This window comes from Phallusia mammillata, chromosome 4 (assembly GCF_965637545.1).
Source record: "Phallusia mammillata chromosome 4, kaPhaMamm4.hap1.1, whole genome shotgun sequence".
NCBI lineage: Eukaryota > Metazoa > Chordata > Ascidiacea > Phlebobranchia > Ascidiidae > Phallusia > Phallusia mammillata.
In genome coordinates, this window is record NC_137255.1 from 1,705,708 (window position 1) to 1,733,373 (window position 27,666).

The 27,666-nt window shown below is 35.7% G+C and overlaps 1 protein-coding gene, 1 long non-coding RNA gene and 1 pseudogene across 4 annotated transcripts; 1 reads left to right on the plus strand and 2 right to left on the minus strand.

The window, feature by feature from the left end:
- Positions 1-3,057: 3,057 nt before the first annotated feature.
- LOC145222370 (U8 snoRNA-decapping enzyme-like) lies at positions 3,058-5,444 on the plus strand (annotated as a pseudogene). Its single transcript, XR_013859323.1, has 4 exons — positions 3,058-3,069; positions 3,246-3,384; positions 3,703-3,859; positions 4,212-5,444. The product of XR_013859323.1 is annotated as a U8 snoRNA-decapping enzyme-like (transcript).
- A 6,943-nt stretch (positions 5,445-12,387) lies between these two features.
- On the minus strand, positions 12,388-16,089 carry LOC145225407 (uncharacterized). Its single transcript, XR_013859887.1, has 2 exons — positions 16,001-16,089; positions 12,388-15,518 (listed from the first exon to the last, which is right to left on the minus strand). It is a non-coding gene; the product is annotated as an uncharacterized LOC145225407 (long non-coding RNA).
- Positions 16,090-16,949: 860 nt separating this feature from the next.
- Positions 16,950-27,621, minus strand: LOC145224403 (kelch-like protein 23). Of its 2 annotated transcripts, XM_080090892.1 has the most exons (13): positions 27,533-27,621; positions 26,102-26,225; positions 25,227-25,380; positions 24,959-25,173; positions 24,619-24,762; positions 21,730-21,811; positions 21,089-21,322; positions 19,829-19,929; positions 19,268-19,457; positions 19,009-19,146; positions 18,571-18,729; positions 18,194-18,341; positions 16,950-17,410 (listed from the first exon to the last, which is right to left on the minus strand). In XM_080090892.1, exons 1-13 carry the CDS (start codon positions 27,592-27,594, stop codon positions 17,296-17,298), a joined length of 1,866 nt encoding a protein of 621 aa, XP_079947018.1. In that variant the 5' UTR covers positions 27,595-27,621; the 3' UTR covers positions 16,950-17,295. The 2 variants fall into 2 exon arrangements, with proteins under 2 accessions (XP_079947018.1, XP_079947019.1); XM_080090893.1 differs by lacking the exon at positions 27,533-27,621 and having other exon boundaries at positions 25,227-25,441; positions 26,102-26,166.
- Positions 27,622-27,666: the final 45 nt, after the last annotated feature.

The window sequence follows — 27,666 nt, forward strand, 5'->3', positions numbered from 1 at the left end:
AACAAAATCTATACAGTGTGACAAAATTGTGTGGCTTTTTTGTAAGGCACCGCCCAATAGCATGCTGTATTGTTGGTTTTAACTGCATTCCACATTCACATGTTATGTTTTATTTTGTATGACTAACACCTACATAAAAACTTGTGGCTGTTTTGTAATGATGCTAAGGCACCACCCAATGCTATATACTGTTAAAAAATGTATTAACAAACACTTGTTAAGTTTTATTTTGTGGGTGGGACTATCACCTACATAATAACATGTGACTATTTTGTAATGATACTAAGGCACCACCCATGTATTGTATTCACAATCACATGTTATTTTTTGTAGGACAAACATCAACACAAGAACATGATACATTTTCGGATTTATTTGGGACGAAAGTAAACAAGACACAAGCAGAAAGGCAATGGTGGAGTCCATGTAAAGATAACTGTGGAAAGATATAGCAACTAAATGAAAAATATATCAGTATTCACACAATAGAACACCAAACACACAAAGCAGTGATAAAATGATAACTGATGTGGTGTCTGTATTTTAATTAGGTACCATGGTGCTGTAAATGTATTCATGTTGTTGTGTCCTTCCGCTTTTGGACCAGTACTCATTGGTGTAGGTTCCGATATATGTGTCTTTGTCGAATGTGTAAAGAGTAAAATTCATGACAGACTTCATCAAACATAGAAGCAAGGATATTAAGAATTTAAAAAAAATAAATACATCTTTAAGGTCTGTTGTACATTATGACATAGCATTACCATCATCCTCTTGATAGTGTCAAAAGATTTGCAACTAAAAATACATGTTTTACTTGCTGAATGAATGAAACCAAAAATGTACCTGAATAAGTATTATTTTATACAGTGTTGTTGCAACTTTGCTAAACCTTTTTGTGACTTGGTTTGATACATGTTTTGTTTTAATACAATTTTCAAGTAATATTAGTGGTGATTTAAAACGCAATCAGAAATACCAACAAACCTAACTTTACTGACACAACCTTGTTTAATGACATTATGCTTCATTTGCTTAAAACAGATTCATAGTGAACTACTCAGAATTAAACTTTATGACTACAGGAAAACCCAGCAACTTCTGAAACCTCAATTACAGTTTAGAAAAGAAACAGTTGCTGCCATTTTAGTTGACAAATGCAATACATAAAGACTAATTCTTTCTGCACTAACAGCTTGAATTTTTTCTGACAAAATGATCTAAACAGTGAAGCATTTCTTGTCTTGTTGTAAACTAAAGTGCATAATTGCCATATGGCTGCGATTTACTTTAAACAACGCCCTTTTACTCAACAAAGCGAAATAAATTACTATTTTTGGGATAACTTCACCGCACAAGGTGAAGCGGATTGAGCGCATGTAAATAGGACGCTGCAACGGATCAAATCTCAAGCCGGCTTGAGGCTTAATCCGATCCGTTTGCTGACGACGCATGTAAACAGGGTTATTGTTGATTAACATTAAGGTAAAAAACTAGACGTTTTCCAAAACACATTAAAAAGTCATTAAACGCGCATGGCAAGTTGGCTGCCTTATGGCTACTGAAGGGAAACTTGTAGGTAACACAGAACACAGTTAAGAAAGGTTTTTTCTCACAACATAGCTTAGTTAATTTTTACACATATACTCCAGAAACAATACGTAAGTTAAATATAAATTGGAAGAAATGTTATTGTTAATCACTAAGGACGTTCTATTGAAAACCGTGTCAAAAGATCATTTGACGGTCGTGTGGTGAAAACAAATCCTTTTAAAGTTTGGGTTGTACTTTCTATGAATTTGTCGAGTCATCTAAAAAAAGAATTTGAAAACCTTTTTACCATTTGTCTAAGCATGTCTGTGGGGACCCATTTGTTGCTGCTTGCAAAAACAATCATGTTTGTAGATCAAATGGTGTGTATAGTAAATTGATAAATAGGGTACACAAAATATAAAATGAAAATGTATAGAAAAGCCACCTTTCTAGTTAAGTGTAGGGAATATATTGAAGTTCCAAAATGGGTTATAGCAGCGGTTCCCAAAAGTCCTTTAGGGGTCCGTGAGGCAATTTTGGGGGGACCGTGAAGCGGTTGAAGTAATTCTATAATCTTAGTTGGCGTCAGTTTGTGCCACTAAATAAGTTTAAATCAAAGTAGAATTGAGAATTGACTGTCTCCATTGCTAAACAATGGCCTTTATTAAATGACAACTATCAAAAAATGCAATTGTTCGCGCAAAATCGTAATGTTTTTTTGTCCTGTTTGTGATGTCACATGCTGTTTTTGGATGATTGTTATGCGCAATTTTGCATAACTGGCTAAAATCCCGCAATCAACTTTCGTTTGTATGAAATACACATTTAGGCTAAAGGACCGTGAGCCCTCGAAATAATGACAAAGGGACCGTTTTGAAAAAAATATGAAAAAGTTTGGGAATCACTGGGTTATAGTCAGGGTTGCCATCGGCTTGAAACCAAAAATAAGGACAAACGAAAAATTAGATTTTTATATGAAACGATTTAACTGTTTTTGAACAAATCTTTGCATTTATACGAGCTATGATACATCATATGCAATATTTTAGCCAGAAACAATCCATTGCAGTAACTTCTAAGTGTTCGTAGAAAATACTTTTTGCATCTTACAACAGTGCAGGTCTAGGTTTACTATTACTTGTAGCAGAGATCTGACTTGTAAATGTTGAAAATAAGACAAACTAAGGACGTAAGTCAAAAATAAGGACATTTTTTGAGAAATAAGGACAATGAACTTTTCTAAATCATAGCCCTTCAAAATAAGGACAAATCTTAGAAATAAGGACAGTATGGCAACCCTGGTTATAGTGTATGTAAAATGGCAAAACACAGTTTTTTTTAGGTTTGGTTTGGGTAACCGCTAAGTAGTTTTAAGAGACCGCAAGTGTTTCTAAATACCAAAAAATAGCCATTTTTGCTTAAACTGTAGTTGCAAGTCCAAATTTTGAGAAACCGCTGGAGAAATTTTAGTTTATTTATGAGTCACTTGCATAAACGCAGAGGGTTAAGACAGGCAATGTATTGATGGATTCCGAGGTTTTGTGTCCACTTGTCTACCACATTGCAATTAGTAACTGCAGGTCAACATAAGCTTGATAGAAAATACAATGAAAAACAATTTGTCCTTTTTTCATTCTTTTTGGTTTAAACTTTTGGTCGAAGTCGCAAATGCTTTCATGCTTTTCTAATGTGCCACAGATTGTAGGTGAAAGAAATTGTGTTTTTATCTATTTCAAAAGCAGCTAAGATTTGATGGTACACTTGGATTTCCTGGTGGTTATGTGAACTATCATGAAAATATAACAAGGGGATTAAATCGAGAACTGGAGGGAGAATTGCTTTGAAACAAAGGTGACAACGAAACAGACTTTTATGTTCAATTGAAAATGTTTTTTGTACAAATTCCATTACCCATTTGCACTAGCAGAACTATATTGTTGTTTGATGGCCTCAGAAAATGTAAATTACACAGATCGTTTTGGTGCACAGTTTGAGCAACAAGGATATAATGTTTGTTTTTGTTTTTTGTGCAGACAGTTCAATAGCAGTTAAGTTGTTAAGTCATCATTTCCAGTTAATCATAGCCATTCCTTTCTGTTATTTACCTCATGACATAACTACAGGACTTGCTAGTCTTATTTCAATATTATGAACAATTACCATTTGCAGAAACTTCTTCTCGGACAGTGATTACTACAGTACATGGATCCACAGTTACATGTCAATCCCTTTAGTTGATCCTTTCTATGTGAAAGAAGAGTTTACCAAACAAGAGTTTAAGAAGATTGAAATACAGACATTGCAAGTTCAAGACTGGGGTGGAGAGGTCAACTCAAATGTTTGTAGTTCATAGGTGTAATTTACCACTATGGATATGTAATACACAACCATAGTCAAATATGCATCTCACAAATGTCGCTATTTTAACACTGGAACCTAAGATATTCACAGCGACCTGATTTGGGCATCAAAGTTTTGTTTTTCTGTCTCATGTTGGTTTGTTTTAACTGTTTGGTCAAGAAAAAGTGCTTCCAACTTTTTCAATTTTATGCACATGATAGTTTGTTGTTATCTAAAGTTAAATGTCCCAAAGTTTGACCCTTGGTTGTAGTACAGAGATTTAATACCATTTTATACTTCGCACAGTTACACAATAATCTTTGTTTGTATTTTTTTAGACAATGGGAATTATCCGAGTTCCGCTTGACTGCTTTCCACAAACAAACAATCCTTACGGCCTGATGCCGCAGTTTTTATTGCAAAATTTCGTCGGAAATGGAAGAGAACAATTAGTGAAGACAATCGTCGAAAAACAATTGGTTGATGTTGAAGACATGCAACATGCCTGGGCAAAAATGATTGAATTAAAACATCGACGAGATAAAACGTAACCTTAGACAGATGTTTTTTCTTGTTTTATGCCAAAACAACATTAAAGTTCCCTTCGTATAACATTAATGTTTTTCATGTTAATTCGTGATCAAGTATATAAAGCTTATGTCTACATACTTATTACTCACTGTATTTCTGAATGATGTGCAAAGTTTCATTTAGGAAAGGTTTAATTGCAACTTAAGCCAGTAAAAAATAAGCTGATGTATAAATGGGTATTGCTCTTCCAGCAGTTTTATTGTAAATATTCAACGTTTCGACATCCCATACAAGACGCCTTCATCAGGATAATGGCATATCTTGCAAGACAACATTGTTATAAAGCGACAAAATGCAAAAACGTGGTCTCAACAACTGTGTTAAAAATATTAACTATTTAATTGGTTGCAATTTCTTCTGCATGTTAATAGTTTGTCAGTCACATAATAGTCACATATATTAACACTTTGTAATAACAGGGGGTCATGCAGCATATTTAGCCATTACCATTGTGCCTTCAATGTTTTAGCATGCTGTAGTTTTCTAACGGTGCACAGCTATTCAAGTTTGGTGATTGTTTTAGTGCAAATGTGCAGGATATTTTTTACACCAAGCAAACTATATTCCATGCAAACCTAAAACTTTTTGCACCTCACGTTATTGTTTTGTGTATTTTATGAGGTGATATTAAATATTTTGTTCACAAGTTTCAAGTGTGTTTCTTATTTTCAACTTTAAATTTCTTTTTATAATTATTAATTAATTTGACGTAACAGTTTGAATATTATTTATACGACACCATAATATAGTAAGAAATTGTGTTAGTGACATAAAATGTTTAACTATTTTGAAGCCCTGACTTTAACGGAAGCATCACCCTATTGTGGCACAAATTTGTTCGTGATATTAATTAATGAAACAAATCCAATATTACACATTTTTTGTGGATTAAAGTAATAGTAAGTATTTTATTGTCGGTTGTCGATTGCAATGTGTGTGTTACCAATATTTTTCAGCAATAAAAGTAATTAAACATTTGATTTTAACAACTCCTGGTAAGGGTGTTCTACTTGAATAACTTATGTGAGTTAGTAATAAAGTGAGAAAATTTCAGCATGAAAAACGCCAAACAAATTCATTTTGCTTTATAAGCATCATCAGTGTCTGAAAACCCTGAATCGTCGCAGTCCTTTACTTTACTTGAAAGGAGATTTTATTAACAAGAAAAGATTTATTTAGTAATATTGTTTCTTGTGAAAGCTGGAATAAAGGGTTGAGTCGTTAACAGTCTGAGCTAAATATGCACTTATGTTATTAATATTTAGGTTGAACCAAAAGCTTATGTGGATAATTCACACAAGCTAAAACACAGTTGAGAAATTTAGGTCAGAAAGTTGGTTTGTTTCACAACAATCGTTTTTTTTTTTTTGACCAAAATTACTTTCAAAAAATCAATTTTTTTTTGTAAAATGGTTTTCTCTGATGGGATATTTAGTTTCTCTCTCATAGGACTATGTAGTGGGTTTCGCGCATTTCGCAATTCAAAGCGCTTGTTACGTCATACTTGTTCATTTCTTATGGAGGTTTTGACCTCGTGGTAACAGTTGGTTTGGATAAAGTTTAGTATAACAAGTGTTCTGTCGTTAAAAAGGTGACAGACGTGGCGCTTGTACCAGTTTAGCAGCCACTGTGTTAACTAATGTTTGAAAATTCTGATTTTAGCAAATAACGTTTGTTTTTATTGTGTTAAAACTGTACAAAGTTTCAAAATTCTTGTAAATTTAAAGTTATAGCTAAGACTAGCTAAACCATACAGGAAACGTTTGAACTGATAGATAAAGTAGCAAAATGCTGTATACCTTTGTTATGATAAAACATTGAGAACATTTGTCATAATGTTAAAAATCCAAGATTGTTTGTGACACTTAATTTTTTTTGTTACTGAAAAGTTGTGAGCTGCATGTTAAGGCGTCAAAAAATAATGTTTTGGGGAGGGGTACAAGAATAAGAGGTGGGCACTGGCATCATCCATTGCTTTAGGCCAGGAGTCGGCAACCTGTGGCCCGAGAGCCAAATGCGGCCCTTGATTAAAGGTTGTGCAGCCCGCAGAGACCCTTGGATTCAATTGTCCTGGCAAACGAGTCCAACTATTATATATTTTTGAGCAGATTAATGCGCCCAGTGCTATTTTTCTGTAATCACGCAATGGGTGGCTAGAATCAAATGCGAATTTTGTTTGCAGTTAAGCAAATTTGGTATGCAACAAAGTAAAATCACCTTGTGTTATACACAGGTGCGGCCCCCGATCTAATTTTGGCAATTGTATTTGGCCCCACAGTAAAAAAGGTTGCCCACCCCTGCTTTAGGATGTTAGAAGCCTGCGCAAACTTAAATCAGCAGCTTAACCGTATGGTACCTTAAAGCTAGGAGTCAGCATAGTAAATTTTTTTATTTAAAAACAAAGCTGAAACTTTTAATCTTAACAAATATTCTGAACACCATTGTTTGAATTTAAAAATATTAAACTACTGTTTTTCAGATCCAGGTAATATATTAAGATTTTGCAAATTGATGTTTGTTAAATTGTTGTAAAATTCATCAACCAAGAACATTAGGTTTGCAATAAACATTTCGATGAAAACAACCCATGGAAATTTATCTGCAAGTGACTGGCTTTAACCAAAGTTGACTTAACTGTTATGATAAACACTACTTATGTTGGTTGGTATATTATAACAAAGTGTTTTTGTATTGCAGAAACCTAGTTTAATGGAAAAACATCCAGGACTTGGTTTATTCCAATGTGCTTGTCTTTCTCTTTATGTCAATAATCAGTATATAGTAGTCTCCAATAATTGCCTATTTTTAGCTTGAGAATGTTTGCTCTTGTGCCTGCTTGTGGAATGGTGCCTCGGATATGCATTGCCGATGTCCCTGATTGTGGCTGGTTTGCCCCAATTACACATTAAATATGTCTGTGTTGAATTGTTGGAGTTGCGTTTCGATGCTTGATAGGAGGTTGGGTAGTTTGCCTGCCCAATCAAATTGACGGCATTGTATTGTTGTGTCTTGTCTGATGTCATCAAGGGTGTGGCTCAGTTTGAATCCCTGAAATGGACGCTTTTCATGGCCGATGCTGAGTTTACATTTCTTGATGACTGAATGGAGGAGGTATGTTTTGTTGTGATACACAGTGCTTGGTGTCAGTTGGTGTTGCAGGGGCTGACCTTGTCTGACCCCCTCGGGGGACTTATTAAGATGAGCAATGACCCTGTTTCATTTGACTGATGATTGTATTGTTTGCCAAGTCTGTCGGTATGGTGCTAGCCTGGTGCAGGCAAGGAAAGGTTACCCAAAATATTGTGGCTTCGGTCACATTTGGAACTAGAACTTGTCTAATCCTTGCTAGCTGACTGTCATAAAAAACCTTCCTGTGTGGTGTCGGTCTGGAGAGGCTTGAGCTGACTCTGTCTGAGATCTTCGGGTCACTTTTTAAGATGGCTGATGTTGGGTCTCAAAGGGCTGATTGTTTGTTGTATGTATTTGAAGTACTTTCAGTCTGGTACGCCCGATGTTAGCTCGCAGCAATCTGGTTAAGGGATAGCTGAACATGGCCGAAAGGTGTGGACTGCTAGCAGGTTCACGTTTACTACCCAAGACTTGACCTTCTTGCTAGGAGACGGCATTGAATCGTGTGTCTTGTGTGACCATGTGTCTTTGCTTTCCCTATTAGGCTAAGTGTATATGCGACTTTTAGGGTTCAGGGAGATAAGGCTTAATAATTGATCGTTTTTTAAGTGTTTTTTTTCTTTTTTTTATAGTTAGGTGTTGTATGTAAGGTTTTTGTTTATTCTAGCATAGTTTATTTTGTGGACTTGTTGATGTTGAGCTGTGTATACATAGTTATATATTGGTATATGTGCCTGTGGTGCTTGGGCAATTGGTTGCATTAGTTTAACTAAAGTGCGGAATAGTGCCTGTGACCTGACTTGGGGATGTATGACTTGTTTTGCATTGTTGAGATTGGGTTTGATATGTTTATATAATCCTGGGACAGGTTGGTGAAGTTGCTTGAATTCCGGTTCAACTGGCCCACACCAATTTGCCTCCTTGCTTATAGAAGGCATTGAACTGTTGTTAATATCGAGTCTCTGTGTGCTTGGTGCTTTGGCAGATGTTAGCTGGATTAAACGGCTAACTTCTGTTGGGCTATGTGATACGGAATTGTAGACATTGCATAGTTGGTCCAAACTGATGATTGGATACCTTCCAGTTAAACGATGGCGGATGGATTCACCTACAAGTGAGTTTAAATAGTGGTATGATATATTCTATGCAGCATTAGATAAAATCTCACATGTCTTTGTTATTTGCTGAAGTTGTTTGGCACTTTTAGTGAAAAGGCATTTAATTTCAAAAACCCACACTAGTCTATACATTTATGATGTTGATGAAATTGGTATTGTTGGTTTGTTTATGGAAAATTGAATTGGTTATGATATATATATATATATAAACCCATTTTGTAATTACCCAGACTTAGGTGTTGTTTGGTGATCAAAATTTTGCCGTTTTTATACAGATTTAGTGAAAGTTTAACGGTTGTCCCAAACCCCTTGATCTAGTAGCTCATGATGGTTTAAAAACATGCAACAAGCACTTTTGAATTAAAGTATGTTTGAATCAATGTATAGATTTTCGCTTAGCCCTGACAATTTAATACAGATATAAAAACAAGTGTTTATGCTGTTTATCTGCACAAAAACAAAATTATTTGAAACAAACTTTTTTTGTTTTTCAGAATTGTTGCTGAAGAAACAAACTTGGTTGTGCAGAAAGATTTTTTGTGATGTGTTTGTTTTTTTCACTTCGCTGTGTCCGGTGTATTTAGGTAGCAAGTTACTTCTAAATTGGGCTGCATGCATCTGCCTAAACTTCTGTTTTAGACCATAAGTATGTTACCTAGGTGGCATTTACCATCCTTTCATGTCTTTGTCACCCACCATATTCTTAAAGATCACCTTGCACTTTACATTTTTTGTACATGGCTTTCGCCCACAAACTAGGCCTAGTTGGATTGTATTTTTTGTTTTTCTATGCCCCTACTTCACCGTATATGGGTTATGCCTAGTTGATTTTTTTTCTTTTACATGGTCTTCACCCCTCAAACATAGGTTAAGCCCAGTTGAATTGTATTTTTCTTTCACCCCTCAAACATAGGTTAAGCCCAGTTAAGTTGTAGTTTTTTACATGGCCTTCACCCCTCAAGCATGGGTTAAGCCCAGTTGAGTTGTATTTTTCTTTTACATGGCCTTCACCCCACAAACATGGATTAAGCCCATTTGAATTGTACTTTTCTTTCACTTGGCCTTCACCCCTCAAACATAGGTTAAGCCCATTTGAATTGTATTTTTCTTTCACATGGCCTTCACCCCTCAAACATAGGTTAAGCCCAGTTGAATTGTATTTTTCTTTCACCCCTCAAACATAGGTTAAGCCCAGTTAAGTTGTAGTTTTTTACATGGCCTTCACCCCTCAAACATAGGTTAAGCCCAGTTGAGTTGTATTTTTCTTTTACATGGCCTTCACCCCACAAACATGGATTAAGCCCATTTGAATTGTACTTTTCTTTCACTTGGCCTTCACCCCTCAAACATAGGTTAAGCCCAGTTGAACTGTGTTTTTTGTGTGTCTTTCAGATGGCCTTTACCCTCCAATATACGCCAGCCTTCGCATTGGGCACTTTTTATTGCCTTTGTTTTTTTCTACACGATTTCAGCCCACAATATGACCATGCTACACGCCTTTTATATATTTTTTACCAGGAGACGACGAGAATAGTCGTGTGCACTAACATTAGGTTGCCTTTTCATTTTTTGACACACGGCTTTCGCCCGCAAATAATATTTTAAAGCATGGTTTTCTTGTTTTCCTATACATGGTGGCCGGCCATAAAAATATGCAAGGTAAACGTGAAATGTCCTTTTTTATGTCCCTTAATCTCAAAAATATTTTGAGGAAATTCAGTCATTATTTTTTGGAATGGCCTTCCCACTCAAACCAATTTGGGCCAAATTGAAATGTTTTTTTTTCGCATTGCCTTCACCCCTCAAAATGCCTTGTGTTCTTTTTTGACACGGCTTCCGCCCACCATACGCATATGCTACATACCTATCATAATATTTTTCAACCAGGAGACGAGAAAATTATTCTGATGGTCGTCACTCGTCGAGGCGGGGAGGTGCCTCGACACAACAATAAAAAACCTTACAATATGAAACTGTTCCAAGTGTTTTCTGCTCACATATCATTCTCGAAGCTTAGGATTTTTGCTTGGAGTTGTAGCTTGAGATTACACCAGTTTAAATGGATTTTCTGTCTAGAAAGCGTGCGTGTGTTCTTACTGCATATTAACTTATGATATGACAGTACATCATGCCAACCATGGTTAAACACACAGGTAGCAACTTCGTGCCGCAATCACTTAACGTGACACAGCGAATTTTCGCGTTGTCAACAGTTCACGTGACTAAAAGGTTGCAAATGTTTAGATAACTTAACCACTAAACGTGGCACCCGCTGATCACGTGACTTGACGGTTAAGCGTGGCACCCACTGATCACGTGACGTAACGATTGCAAATCTTCAAGTAACTTGATCATTAAACGTGGCACCCACTGATCACGTGACTTGAAGACTGGAATTGGTCACGTGACTTGACGGTTAAACGTGGCACCCATTGATCACGATTGCAAATCTTCAAGTAGCTTAACCATTAAACGTGGCACCCGCTGATCACGTGACTTGAAGACTGGAATTGGTCACGTGACGTGACGGTTAAACGTGGCACCCACTGATCACGTGACTTAACGATTGCAAATCTTCAAGTAACTTAAGCATTAAACGTGACACCCACTGATCACGTGACTTGAAGACTGGAATTGGTCACGTGACTTGACGGTTAAACGTGGCACCCACTGATCACGTGACTTCACGATTGCAAATCTTCAAGTAACTTAACCATTAAACGTGGCACCCGCTGATCACGTGACTTGAAGACTGGAATCGGTCACGTGACTTGACGGTTAAACGTGGCACCCACTGATCACGTGACTTAACGATTGCAAATCTTCAAGTTACTGAACCATTAAACGTGGCACCCGTTGATCACGTGACTTGAAGACTGGAATTGGTCACGTGACGTGACGGTTAAACGTGGCACCCACTGATCACGTGACTTAACGATTGCAAATCTTCAAGTAACTTAAGCATTAAACGTGGCACCCACTGATCACGTGACTTGAAGACTGGAATTGGTCACGTGACTTGACGGTTAAACGTGGCACCCACTGATCACGTGACTGACCGATTGCAAATCTTCAAGTAGCTTAACCATTAAACGTGGCACCCGCTGATCACGTGACTTGAAGACTGGAATTGGTCACGTGACGTGACGGTTAAACGTGGCACCCACTGATCACGTGACTTAACGATTGCAAATCTTCAAGTAACTTAACCATTAAACGTGGCACCCACTGATCACGTGACTTGAAGACTGGAATTGGTCACGTGACTTGACGGTTAAACGCGGCACCCACTGATCACGTGACTTAACGATTGCAAATCTTCAAGTAACTTAATCATTTAACGTGACACCCACTGATCACGTGACTTGAAGACTGGAATTGGTCACGTGACTTGACGGTTAAACGTGGCACCCACTGATCACGTGAATGAACCATTGGTAACTGATCACGTGACTCGCATTAAATCCAATGAGAGAAAAAAATCTGCGGAACCTAACATTCTGTGTTTGTTTTTTTGTTACATTACGCCCACTACATCTTTTTTCAAGTTTTTTTTTTAAAGATTTTGAACGAAAATAGTTTAGAAAGAAAGTATTATGTTTTGACTTATTGCTTATCACCTCTCATCAAAATTCAAAGCAAATTCAAACAAAGCTGACAAAAAACATTCACTCTGTTACACTGTTGTATGATTCATTTCATAATAGTAAACGCATGAAATACAAACAATTGTAATACATAACTTAATACAAACCCATTAAAAACTGGTAATACAATATTTTGTTACAATATTAAACGATTCATTTCATAAAACAAGAAATACGTACAGAAATGAAAGTAAACATCATGTGTTATTAACACAATTTGGTAAAGGTATGACAAACATATACCTGATACAGTCATAAAAAAGTATTGTTCAACTAATTTAGAACATGAATCGTTTCACATTTTAACAACGAATACATGTATGTTTTGAAACCATCACTTTTTCTGTCAGGTAAAGTTTAAATGTGTAATATTAATCTACATTAAAAACAATGGTTTCTAAATTAAAAACTTACAAAACAAGAAACACCACAACAAGGTATTGGCACACTACTCAAATTTGTTGTTGCTGCACCAACAAGGTAATTGTTGGTCAACGACACTCTTCTCTAAATATTCCCACCTGTTTCAAATGAAGTCACATAAGATGTGCAGCATCAGGCCGCAAGGTTTGTCTGTTTATGAAAAGCATTCAACCAGAACTCTAATAATTCCCATTGTCTACAACACACAACACAGGTGAGGTGATGTTATGAACTGCCTTTTCCATGGCAAAGTTTAACTCATCTCAGATAACAACATCAACAACTAGTCACTGTTCCCTGACCAAGGCTGAAAGCTATGTTGACAATATCAAGCATTACAACTAGAAAGGTGGCTTTCCTATATATCACCAATCTAGGTATTGTATGTTTTATTTACTGATTCACCACAGACATACTTTAACACATTATATATTGTTAGCTTCATTTTTTTAAAAATCCCCACCTTGAACTGGCATTTAATAACAACAACATTTCTAAAAGCAACAAAAAATGGGTCCTCTTGCATGTGTACATGCGATTTCATATTGTGGTGGAGATATTTTTGTGATTACAACTACAAAAAAGTAGAAAGCATTCATCCTGACTCGTAGTCTTGTAGACTGTTACATATAAGAATATGAGAAAAATTATGGCAAAACTGGAAAAAACTATATGGGAAAAACTTTTGTGATTTCAATTGATCTCTTGATACCAGTATTGAGCTTGCAATGTCTGCATTTCAATCTTCTCATGTTCGGTGAACTCCTGTTTCGCATAGAAATGATCAACTAAAGGGGTTGACATCTAACTGTTAATCCAAGTGCTGTGGTAACCACTGTCCGAGAAGAAGTTTCTGCAAATCTGGTTTTGATTATTTATTATGGTGATCAAACAAGCAATTTCCATATTCAAGTGGTAATCAACCAAAATTAATGTGTAAACAAACACTTGTTGACAAGATAACAGTATTTTGTTTTTATCTAGAATGACATGTAACTAAGTGTTAAAGAGGTCTCCTATCATTCATTTGTAATTGGTTGTGGATTTCAGTAAAACTATTTGCCGCAGGAGATACTTTCATTCATTAGTTTAGTAAACCTGACATACCGTATTTTACGGACCATAAGGCACATTTTAAGTCCTTTTTTTCCTCATAAATTGATCGTGCGCCTTACAAGCCGGTGCGCCTAATATATGGATCAAGTAGTGCTTTATTGCCTACACTCAAAACCAGTACCAATATTATTATTATATAAATGAGCTTCATACGGTAACCCATACTCCTTAAAATATGCTGTGTTCTATAGCCCGGTGCGCCTTATGTATGAACAAAAAACTAATCAAAGCAATTTATTGACAGTGCGCCTTATAATCTGGTGCGCTTTATGGTCCGTAAAATACGGTACTTTATTTTTATGATGAGTGTGCCATGAGCACTGGTCTGCAGACAGTGCAAACTGTTTCAACCTTTAAGGTCTGATCGGTGCAGCTGGCAATGAGCTAATGTAGCCCCTTACAACACTCAAGTTTGTTGGGAGCAGCAAGCTAAAAAGTCATGCCTCACCAACCTGGGCATTAATGATGAAGAACCAGTTCACAATGCCCAAACAACTGTTTGGGGAACAAAGTGACTTCTGTTCAGTGTCACAGTATCAATATAAATGGTTAATATGTATTGGCGTGATGCTTTTATAAGAGAAAAATATATTACACACACATGAGTATGCAAACTGGTAAGAAAACATTGGCATTAACTTCTATTTGATACATATAAAGTTACATATAATGAAGAACAGGAAAAACAAGTACTTCCAATTCTCATCAGAAACTTATAATCTCAAACCATAATAACTTTTTGTGTCTGTAAACATAACCACTGGGCCAGTCAGGCAAAATTTTAAATAAAAAACCTTATTAACAACTTTTTAAAATTTCAGCACATCAGACGTTAAATGCCTGCGCACATGCAGTCCAATATTTTAATCTTTTCAGTGCGGTTGACAAATATTTATGTCAAAAGTTTTTGATCAAAATACGGCTGTCCGTTATGCCATAAATGCATGATTGGCACGTGTTTGAGGCAATGCTTGATGGGAATGAAACTTAATTATGTGAATGGAGCCTTGTTTCATAACAATTTAACAAAATCGACTGTGGTTGCAAATGTTTGAGTTAGTTATAATGTATATTTTGCTGAAAAAAAACCCTTTGAGATGTTGTTTGTTTTGTACATGGTGTACATAATAAAAGATTTACTTTCATTATAATTCGACATGGTTGCTGTCAAGGCCTTGCAGGAGACAAGACAATGCAATTGTGCGCAATAATTAAAACAATCAACAGAAGCCCACACTGAAAGCACTGTAAGTGTTAAGAGTTAAACCAGGGTTCTGCAACTATTGTCACTGTGTGGTCAAATACAATTACCATGGTTAAAACACGGGTCACACCTTTATGTAACAAAAGATGATTTTACTTTGTTGCATACGGAATGTGCCAATACCGGGTTAACAACTACGAATAATTGATATAAATAAGCGAATATATAAGCGAAGGGGACGAATAATTGACATACAAAGTTTAAGGAAATTAGGAATAGTTGCTATATGAATTTGAAAATTTTTTACCAATTTCTTGGATTTCTTCACCATAACATGGCAGTTAAAAATCAAGTCAAGCCCTCCTCCAGACTCCTGAGGTAACACTCTTCATTGCATTCATCTCATCACATTCCCTCCTGTAAAAAGTTAATCAAAAGCAGTTGTAAAAATGTTGCCAATTAAATGCTAGCCCAAAGCAGTTAGTTACTTTCATTTCTAAACAAGCTTTTCTGGGTTTCGTTTTGTTTTAATCCAATTTCAATACATATGGTTGAGTATCTGACAATAGGAGCCTCTAATAAATTTCAAAAGCAAGAAATGCTATTATGGAGTAGCTGCAGCGCATTCAGCCATTATCCAACAATTGTGCCCTACATTGTTTTTTGCTCCATAATGTTTTAACTTTGCGCAGCTATTTCTGGCTTGGTAATTGTTTTAGTGCTATTGTGTCGCTATGTTCACCAAGCGAAATAAACTAATCTTATCTCTCTATATATATATACAAATCAACTGCAAAAAATGTACCTTAATGTGCAAACTAAGTATGGCGTCAACTTCAGTATTACACACCGCATAGTATTAAGGATTGAATAGTAATTAGATTTGAAATAATTCTTACCCATTTCCTTAGGAGACATGGTTATTCTTAACGATCACAATCCAATTGAGACTTGGTCAGGGTTTCTCAGATACAGATTCAGGAACTAGTTAAATCTAATATGAAAAGTTAAACTATAAGTCAGGATCTTCAAACCTCATTACACTTTTTCAAATATAATTTTTTTCCCACAACCTTACTTTGATGTGTGGCCCATCCCAGTTTACAAAACTCCTAAAGATAAGTGGTACTACTCTGGTTTAAGTATTGAGTACAAATATGTTTATTACAGATTAACAGGTTTAAGGCAACAGGAAATGTACACAAATAAAAAGACTTACTCTACAATGAATTTTTCCCACCAAGCATAGTGCTCTATAATGTTACTATCAGACTTGGCCATCATTTTGTTAACATTTAGAACAAAAACTTGTGTATAAAACAAGAAACAGCAAATGATTTTTAAATGATATATACCAGTGTGTTTTAGGGCTAGAGTCACAAGATTACAACACAGCCAAGTTGGTCAGCCTAAAGGTATTATTAGAAGCTTGATGCTACAAGTAATGTGTATCATTACACTTGTTAGAAATAACTTGTCCAACTGATAAAGGCCTTTGAATTTACTGTTTCTTTTCTCATTTTAACTGTTATTTTTGATCATATTTCTCATTTTTGTACACAATGAACATGCTCGTTTAAAATCGTCAATATATAACAGCACTGTTAAAATTTGTCTCACTACAAATATAAATACTTATTAGTTTTTGACCAGTGTTAATAAAATAATCTATCAAACTGAAAATCTGGAATATTGATTGACAAAATAAATGTGCTTAGCGTTACAGCGCTCATTGGATTGCCAATCGGGAATACCCTTAAAGAAAAACTAATCCTTGTCGTACAATACGTTTTTGTTTTTTTTAGTTTTTCTCTGATGAAAACTCTTTTTGCAGAAACATGTCATTAAGAAAATTAATACGTTTTATTCTACATCGCTGGCAATTTACAGACAAAGATGTAATCACAAAAATAGAAAATATGGTTAAAGAGAATCATTGAAGAAAAACAGATGTATTGGTAAACTTGCATGTCAATGACAGGAATAGCATAGGTTCGTTTAAACATTTACCAAAAATTTTCAAAAACACAAATAAAAAATGCATAGCTAGTCATACACAATGAAACTATGATTCAAAAACTACAAACAGGTAATCATAAATGCTACAGATTATAGAAACAATATATATATATTTATGAAAAAACAGTGACAAGAAAACACAATGGTGTAACAAATGACTACAAAACATCTGGGTTTAAATTGCAACAACAGTTGCAGCAGAAACTGATTTCTCCATTTCAAAGGCAATTGTCCAAACATTTGAAAATCGATCATAAACTTCAACTGACTTCAAGTTTTTTCCATTAAACCTGAAAACAAACATATATACATGAACAATAAAAACAGCAACACCATTGGTCCAATTTTTTAGCGTTTATCAGGTTTAAAAGTTATGACAGCTTTACCCGAACTAAAAAGGAAAATGCACGTGCTAACTGAACATGAGCATTGTTGCGTAAAAACATCTGATTTCTAATCCCTTCACAGGCTGTCCAGTAAAACATCCATTCATTTCAGCCAATGTGGTTGTATTTCTGACCTTATAGACAGGTAAATTTAAACACAAGTGTCTCGGGGTTAAGGGGTTAAATAGGTAAATCCAATCCAGAGTTATTCAAAATACTGCACAATGCATGAACCATCATAGTATGAAACTTCTGGATCAAGCACTATAGTAAGTATAAGTGCCTTCAAAAGTTAAAGTTTTTGGGGCATGTGGGTGAACCGCTGGGTCAAACTTAGCGAGGATCAACTTTAAATAACTGACCAAAATGTGTGTAAACTTTAGTAAGTTCAAACCACTCTTTTTTGAACAAACTGTGCATGTATAGTATTTTTTTCAACTATGTTTATCATGCACTGACTACTCACATTTAGTGTTATTTACCCTGATGAAGGCGAAGTTTATAGGCAAAAATAAAATTGCCAGAAGAGCTTTATAAATATGGTATAAATTTGTTTTACAGACTGACGATACCAGCAGTTGCTGGTAGTTGTGCAGCTTAATTTTAATTGCTGTCTTATTTGGAACATAGAAGGTTGTTTATATGTGTTAATGTGCATACAATACATTTTGTATTTAGTATTCTCACCCTCCAACAACAAAGATTTTGTTTCCAACCACACAAGCAGATGAAAGGCAGCGAGCTTGTTGAAGTGATGCAATATTCTCCCATTTGCTTATTGTGGGATTAAATCGTTCAACAGTTGACAGGTGATGACCACCATCTTCAAACCCACCTGATTCAGTAGAGAATGTATAATTATGTAAGAAGTAGTAGAACGTAAGCATAAAAATCCCACAAACATATAGTTAAACTAGTATTAAGTACTAAACAAATCAATCGAAACAGGCTTATTGCCCACATGTTGCAATGGCAAATAATAAATAATGACAGAAACGACATTTTAATCCTAAAATGTACAAAAACAGCCTACAAAAAGCTGGCTAGCTTATCTACTTTCTTACCTATTGCATAAATGTTTCCATCCAATACAACACATGCCAAGCCACACCTTGCTTGATTAAGAGGTGCAATCTCATTCCATACACCAATACTGACGTCGTAACGTTCACATGAAGATAGGCGTTTGCTGCCATCAAAACCTCCAATACAGTACATAAAACCTGCAAAAGCAACTCGTGTAATGACAAAATACAAAGCTTACACAGTTAAATCACAGGCAGAAAAATGAACAACATTGCATGCAAAGTCAACCTAATTATTGTTATTTGTCATTTAATCATACAGTATTATTTTTTCCGAAACAACTGATGCTAGTACAAAATTGTTGCCCGAACAGCTAAAAACACACAAACTAAGCACAAAAATCGTGTTTGGACAAAAATCGAGTTCAAAAACTAAACTACTAAAGCATTCATTTTCTAAAATCAGTGATAAATCACCATTGCAAACAACAGTTCCATGTTCATCTCTTGCATGTATCATATCCTTTATCTTTATCCACTTGTTGTTTTGGATGTCAAACCTTTCACAGCTCGACAATCTTTGACCATCACAACCACCAGTGACATAAACATTACCTGAAAAAGTAAAAAAATGCAGTAAAATCGAACATAAAACTCATCACTATTTTGTCCGCTGTTAAATTCCCTAGCTACAAATTTATTTATTACACAAACAAGCACAAGCAATGACATTTACCTTTAAAATAACATGATGAACAGTTTCTACGAGCTGTTAACATATCTGGCATCAATTTCCATGCTGTTGGTTCATTGAACTCCAACATTTCACAAGTTTTGATTGGTTTAACACCAATAATTCCTCCTGCTACAAAAACTTTACTTCCAACTTTCACAGAGGTTGTTCTTTGCCGTTCAATACTGGTTTTCTTCAAAAGTGACAGGATGTTTCAGTGAAATAGAAACAAGAAGAACATAATGCAAACAATTCTATCTGACACAAACACTAAGATGCAAACAGTTTATTAAATGGTTTACTATTTTGCATGAGGCAGCTTTGATATTTGGTACTTGTTTGACGCTGTAGTTTTGCAAAGCATGACACAGCATGACACTAAACAGATAAAAATATGAAAAATATTCCTAAATTCCTAAATGTAAAGAGACTCTGTAAATCATTCTCTATTAATTGGAGTGTTGATTAAAAACAATTGGGGAAAAATTAGGGAAAAGAGGTAAACAAAAAAGGTAAAAGGGTAAATAGGTTATTGATTCTTTTTCTGAACAAACTGGGACTTACTGGCAATTGAGTTGCTTTCTTTGTGTCCACATTATAAACCACACACTCTTTGGGAGATTCCTCACCACCAACAACAAGAAGACATTTGTTTGTGCAGGCAACTAAAATATAAAGGAGTAAAGGTGACTTGGCACTATAATATCTGTCTAGGATTGGCTAACCACTTTTTATTGTAACCACCTTGTTTCTTTATTTGTAGTTATTTGATGGGCAAAGTCTTAAATAAAACAGTTGTTGTTTCTAAGAAATGTCTGTGTTTTAAACTACTTGCGTCCTTATTATGGTATGTGAACATATATAAATATTTAACATTGAAGGGCTGAACATCCATGTGAATAAAATTTTGCAGGGACCAACTAAAAGAATCAACTTCACAAACTGGCTTCAGGAAAAAGACCCATAAAATCAGAAAAAAAGGAAGCCAAACAACTAAAAATTTAGACTCTAGTTTTAACCATGGTCTTAAAGTGTTAAACTTCTGCAGACAATAACATATTAAGGTGTCAGGTTGTGGTAAACCTATAACAAATTGTTTTCCAGGTTCTTTTTGCAACAGGTGGTAGCCAACTTAAATGACCTTTTGACAAGTTTTCAGCAGTTGGTGGTTCTTACTTCATGTTCAACAACATTGTTTGGTGTGAAATATACACTTGAGTTTAAAAGACCAAAAAGTCTGCTCAATAATACACCAGTTCACAAATCTTAGTTGCTACCCAATTTAAAATGAGTCATTACTTACTTAGCCTGTTATCCTAGATGAAACATAAGCTTGTCTTATTTCACTACAAATGATTCGGGCCAATTCTGAACTTTTGGCTAATATGTAGGACTGGTCAAAGAAAAAAAAACTCGAGTGTGCTCTTCGTCGCACATGTTGGATATCCCTGTTCAGATCATGTATTTCAGTAGCCAACGGCATTTTAAAAATTTCATGTTTTCAGGGCCTGTTGGTTACCTGAAGCACTTGATCATCTGGGTTAAAACTCGGGAGGACCAACTTCAGACAACTAACTATCACTTGTGTATATTAAATTTTTCGATTTAATATACACAAACAGGTAAAACAAACCTGTGTTTTGAACAAAAACAATATTTCCAATAACTAATTCAATTTTATGGAAGGGGAACAATTTGAAGGAAGGGGATAATTTACTGACATGACAAAAAAATGTGTGTGTGTTTAAGTTTTTTAACAATTGACATAATATACAACCCTGCTCATAAATATAGTTTTAATAACTTGTATGTATAAAATAATACCTGGGTCTATTCTGACAGCAACATAGTACTCAGCTCTGAGCTCTTCAATGCTTGTTGATTCATATTCCTTCATAGCTGTGATGCAGTGGTGTCGCGTACTGATGGTCCTCTCCGCCCCATGTCGCATCATTGCTGTGTCTTTCCCGAGAGTTGGTGCAAATTTTGGGCCTTTTGATAACCTTTGTGCCTTACGCTGGTATAAACTTTGACCGGTTTGTTGCCGACCAAATTCAGCTATAATGAGCACAATTAGCCGTTCGTTACAAGATAGTGCCTTAACACTTCAATGATGAAAACAACTATAAACTAGAATGGTATCATTTCGATATTATTTTGTATTAAATCACTTAGAAATACACCAACCAATAAAGTATCAACTAGGTCATGTATTTTAGTTAACATGACCGTTTTTGAAATGTTATTGCTTGGGACATGAGGAAATAAACAATGCACAACTTCTGATGCCTGCCTGTAATACAAACTTTTATTATATTTTAATTCGTTTGAACCATGTTTTCCTTACTAAAATGTGGGAAAATACATGTTGGGTAAAAGTAAAAAAAAAACATGTGCCAAGGAAGAACAAATCTGTGCTTGGCACAGTTGTTATGTAAATATCTTGTTGGAAGAGAAATTTTTACCTGCAGCAGGAGGATCTTGTCGGACACGCAACAAGTTTTGCACAAGAAAGTTGGAACAAACTAAGTTGCTTCTCACCAATTCCTGCAAATATTATGGTGTTAAAGAATGAATAATGAATGTGTGAATAAAAAAATAATGAATAACAACAAATATGTTTTTGCACAACCCATTAAACCCATGGCAAAAGTGGCAAGTTTCAAATAGGCAAGTTTTAAAAACCAAACCAATCTAATATAAAACTACAAATAGATAGGTGGTTTGGCAGAAGTGGCATATCAAAGGAAATGCAAGTTTGTTTAATTTGGTGAAATGATAAATCCAAAGATGCTATGTCACCCTGGTAGAGGCGACAACTGATTTTAACTAGAGAGACCGATATGTTTTTGAAAAGACCGATACCGATTATCGGTAGTTAAGTAGGCCTTCAATCGATATTTACAGTCGATATTTTGTTTGCAACAAAAGGCCTATACTTGTACCTTTTTTACAGCAAAAAACTTCAACCTTGTTTTAAAAATGTGAACGATCGGTGATTGTACAACAATTTAAAACACAATTTTAACGAATCCAGCCATCTGGTGGACGGAGGAAGCCCCTTTTCCCTTGTTTACCCCTAACTATAATAATCCCCGTAATAATGTTACACACCATACGAAGTCTAGATATATTCCTTGCTAACAGTTTGTTGCTAGCATATGTACCTGGCATTATAAAAACAATATCGGCCTTACAGGATGTATACCTAAACACGTAAACTGTTTTGTTGTCAATTGGGGTTAAATCCGGCAAATCATTTGTTACATTCAAGGAATTTTAAAACTTCCATATATTCCTTCCCAAAAGTTTGTTGGTGTTGTCAGTTTGTAAATTTAACCCACTTTAAAAACCCTTCTACATTCAAACCCCTTTATCGCAGGGGTTCTTAAACTGGGGAGCACGCCCCCCTGGGAGGGGGGGCGACATTATTTGATTGCAATGCTTTAAACAACGCTTTAAACAAATTCAATCCTCAATCACAGTGTTTTAGCCTTGCCGCCGCTATTTGTCTAATTGGTTGAAAAAGTAAATTACAGTCAATGCATCAATAACTAGAATAATGGTTTTCCTATGTACTGCCAGTTTATATATACTACATCATATTTAACGATGTATCACATATATCATTTACTATATTTATAATGCATATATATTTCGCACCTACATTTCATTGGGTCCCTATCTTTTTCCTGGCACTTTAGAACATAATTGTTTCTGCAACCATAATCTAATGGGTCCCCACACATCTGCATATGCGATTTGGTAACAGAAAAATTAGGGCACAGTCATTGTTAAACTGGAATAGTAGTTTTCCTATATATTCCATTTTACAGAAACTGTGTCATATTTACACACCATTTATTAGAATTGTAAGGTATATATATTTGATGATTAGCGTCGATTTTCCATGGTTTCATTTCCGTCAGCGATCATTGTCATTGTCTTGAGGCGTGCGAATGTTGATTGCACAGTGCAAAAAGACTGCCTGATAGCACGTACAGTTATGCGTGCGGCCGACATATTCGCTTTTCAGTGGGCAGGTTTGCGCTTTTCGCGCCCATTCAGGCTTTCTTTCGACATAAAGTTGTGCGCTGTTTTCGCGAGGTGGTAAATAGATAAGTCCAACTATTTAAATTTTTAACATAGTTTCAACATTTTTCCTTAATAGCCCTTTGTTTGTTGAATTATGATTTTAATCCGCACTTAGTGTTCCCTGGCGCCGTTAAGTTCCTACATCCCAACAATTAGATTGATTAGCTGGGTTTTTATGTCCAAAACTTGTTCTGAAACAATTTTAATAACGCCTTTAGTTTGAGAAGCCGCGTTACACAGGTGTAACAAATCGTGCTGGGTTGTCTCTCAGCGTTTCGAAGCACGAATAAGTTGACCTACATTAATGTTTACAGGGCAATATAACTAACATCGTAACATCTTAATTCCAACCAGTGAGAAAATGGTCAAGTGACGACTGCGTTCATGCGTGAAGCAGAGGCATTTTTGCCATGCGCCACTATCGTCAATCACTCCCATTGCATCAGCTGTGCACTGAGCACAAATTTGACAAAAGACCGCATGTAAAAACATATTTGGGGCTGTAAGAGTAATTACTGAGCCGATTGCACTGAAATTTTTAACAGCCAACAAGGAGCACCCTATCCACAGCTGTTCAAAATTTCAGCAGGTTAAGTCTTGAATTTCTTACCTCATTAACATGTGAACAAACAAACAAATATTTGGGGATAAAGGGGTGAAAGTGGATATATACAACTCAAAGTTACAAAATACTTTAAAGCACGCTGCAATGTACCAATTTAAAAAGGATGAAACTCCAGAATCATCTGCTTTAGCAAGTATAGTCGTTTTAAAAATTTCACGTTTTGGGGGCTGTGGGTGAACCGAGGAATCAAACAGGGTTCACATGGACCATCTTTAAACCAATATCTATAAATTGTGTATATTTGAAAAAGTTTGAACCTTCTTTCTTGATCAAAACATGGGACCAAATCCGCGTAAGATGGAAAAAAAGAAATTTATTGAAATTTAAATAAGCCTGGCCTATTGAAGGTGTGATACTCAATCAGCCGGTCACTAAGCATTCATCACCATATGGCAAGACATAGGCTAGAAAAATCTAGCCTGCAGTGGGATTCAAACCCACAAAACGAGCCTTTCCGGGTAACCAATGGGAAGTCATGAAACAGATCATTCACATTTATATGACAAAGTTATACAACTTTATATGACAAAGTTATACAAGGTTTATAGCAAAACAGAAAACAAGCAGAGTGAAACCTAAAAGTGTCTAAACCAAAAATGTAAACATATATAAATTCACAAATGAATTTAAATACCTCTTTTGAGACTTCATTGAGAAAATGTGTTCGCATCAGAGATGGATCAAGTTTTAAAAGAAGATTCACAAACAATTCCTCACGTTGAGGAGGGTTATGATTAACCCATTGTAAAATCCCAGAGAGTACAGCTTCCTCGCAAGTCTGCAAACAGAAACATTTTAATGAAACATAACGATAAGATTATCATGTCATTTCATTCTACATATAAGCACAATACAGCACAAGTACATGATACCTGCCCTCATGATCTATACTGACCTTAAAAGTACACCACAGAAAAATGCAGCATGACATTTATTCGATTTACCTCATAATACCTCTACAAATTGTTACATACTTTGTTTCTCAAGTTGATAACAGCATACAAATCATCAACACCAAGTTGCAGGAAATCCTCATGTTGAACAACTGCTGCAAGGTTAGCTGTAATTACTTGGTTTATTTTAACAAACACATCAGCCAGGTTGTATCGCCGAGCATAAGCGCGGAGTTTCAAGCAATTAAAGGCGGATACAATTCTGAGCATAACTGTTTTGCACCTCTCCTTAAGTGCTGTGAAAAACATAAATTGTGATTATTTGCTGGTTTGGTAAATCAATTCATACCTTCCAGTTCAGTGTATTCCGCATCATCCAAGATATCTGTCACATTACCTTCAGTAATTTCAATTCTACCAGAATAAATGAACTCAATAAGACTTGCAAGTCGTTGATGTGGAATCTGTAGCATCTTAACAATGCCTTCATATTTCTCTTTCATCTGAATTTCACCAGTAGATTGTATTAATCAGTGTGCCAGACCCATTAAAGGTGTTTGATAGCTGTGATTTATACATTAGTGTGTCATTATTGCTGGTTTGCATAGACGCTTCACTGCTGATTTTAGTTGTAAATTAACGTTCATCTTAACCGATTACCGGTCAACAAGGATGACAGTATGGTACGATGGTATGGTATGATAGTACGGTACGCAGCAAAAATCATCAAAAAGTATGGTACGGAGGTATAGTGCACTAAGAAAGCTGAGGTACAGGAACAGTAGAATGTTACATTCAGAGCATACCACTGCAATACATAACATACCATACTGCCATCCTTGCCAGCCAATCCGGCAATTCCCTACTACAAAGCTGTCATATGCAGCATTCGAGGCAGGCGATGGTGCGTGTGATTCAACGTTTAATGAGTATACCGCTCAGCCTGTGTAGCTCAGTTGGTAGAATGCAAGTCTCGGAAAGACTTCTGTCATGGGGTTGTATCCCACTACAGGCTAGGTTTTTTAGCCTACGCTTTGCCATATGGGAATGTTTGGTGACCGGCTGATTCGGTATTATGTATAATTTAATGAGTCTGGTGTACTGTGATTTATATGTAAGTATGACATGATGGCTGGTCTGCATAGACACTTCAGGGGTAATTTCATATGTGTTCATCTTAATAAATAATTAGGTAAAATACCGGAATTGTAGGTCAATCATTACCTCAATAGTAAACATTTTTTTAAAATACTTGGAAACAATCATCATGATATTTTTGTGAACTGGAAATCCTCTCCCTTCAGACATCAGCACCAAATCACAAGTAGATTCCTCTGAATGTCTATCCCTAAATTGAAATCCACATATTAATAACTTACAGCAAATGCTGCTTTGTGGAATATCTGATATTGAAACATCTAAACAGCCTAACTTCCATTTTAAACAAATATTTATTTTTAAACCAATAACCAGTGCAACCGTCAAATTTTAACAGTCAAATTTTAATTATACATGAGTTGAGTTTATTTCATTTGGTAAACACACATATAGCATCAGTTACCAAGCCCGAAATAGCTGCACACTTTGGAATATTATAAAGTGCAAAATAGTGAATGGCACAATTGGTGGATCATGACTGAACACGCTACATCTACACTGTAAAATATGGGATATGGGAATTAAGTTTATAATTTCAATGAAAGGCCATGAATTACACCTTACTACAGGAAAATTTCCTGATAGAAAATGGTCATATTTAGTGTAAGAATTTCTCTGAGCCCTATTACAAGCTTCATTGAGCATTGCACAACAAGCGTTTGATTGTTGCGTCACTCCTGCACATGCGCAAACTGTAGTGTGGTTGATATAATTTCCAAGTTTGCATGTCAGGGTTTGTCTGTTGCTGCCCACGTCAACTGGTTAGTGTTTGGGATTTATGTGTAATGTTGTCAGAGTTGCGCAAGCTTACTTAGTCTATGTATTATTGCAGCTGTGAAATATAGTGGCAAACTGTAAAGATATATTGGATTGTATTTCAGTGAAATTCATTTGGCAGTCGTCTGATTCTGTGCATTGCTGTCATGGTAAGCTTTCTTTCGTATGTTTCTTATCTAACATTTTCAAATTTAACCTGACTTGAAATGTATTGCAGTTGTGACATCCGACCACCTGTAAACTGCACATTCATGTTGACTGCAAGTACATATTGCTAGTGAGTAAAACGTATGTGCTGTGACGTTATAGTGCTTTATTGACGTGTGATATGTTTTCGCGGCTTTGCCACCCACTGAGTTACCTCTGTGGGCCATTTACAGTTAAAAACTGCATTGCTACGTGACTGAGATTGATTGTATTCGCCGATTAAAGCATTTCATTTGATGGAGTCTGTCGGTGTTCTGGTTACGTATATTGCAGTAATTACAGAGATTGCAGAGGTGACCTGTTACGCTGTCCGAATAAGCTCCCCACTTTTCCAAAGGGACTACATAACAATCAGTTTCCAATTTACTTTTCACTCACAAACTTACTCTAATCATTAGAGTCATTAGAGTCTAATGTGTTGCTCCCTATGTTTACAAAACTCTATGTTAAGAAGTTAAGTACAAAATAAATAATTCACAGGAACATAAAATGTAAATACAGTGAAAAACTTACTCAGCAATCAGTTTTCCCAACCAAGCATAATGCAGATTGTCATCACCACCAGATTTGGCCATCGTGTTAATTAATTTTAAATCATAGCAAAATCCTCATGTAAAACAAAACGGGATTATCAAAATGGACATGAC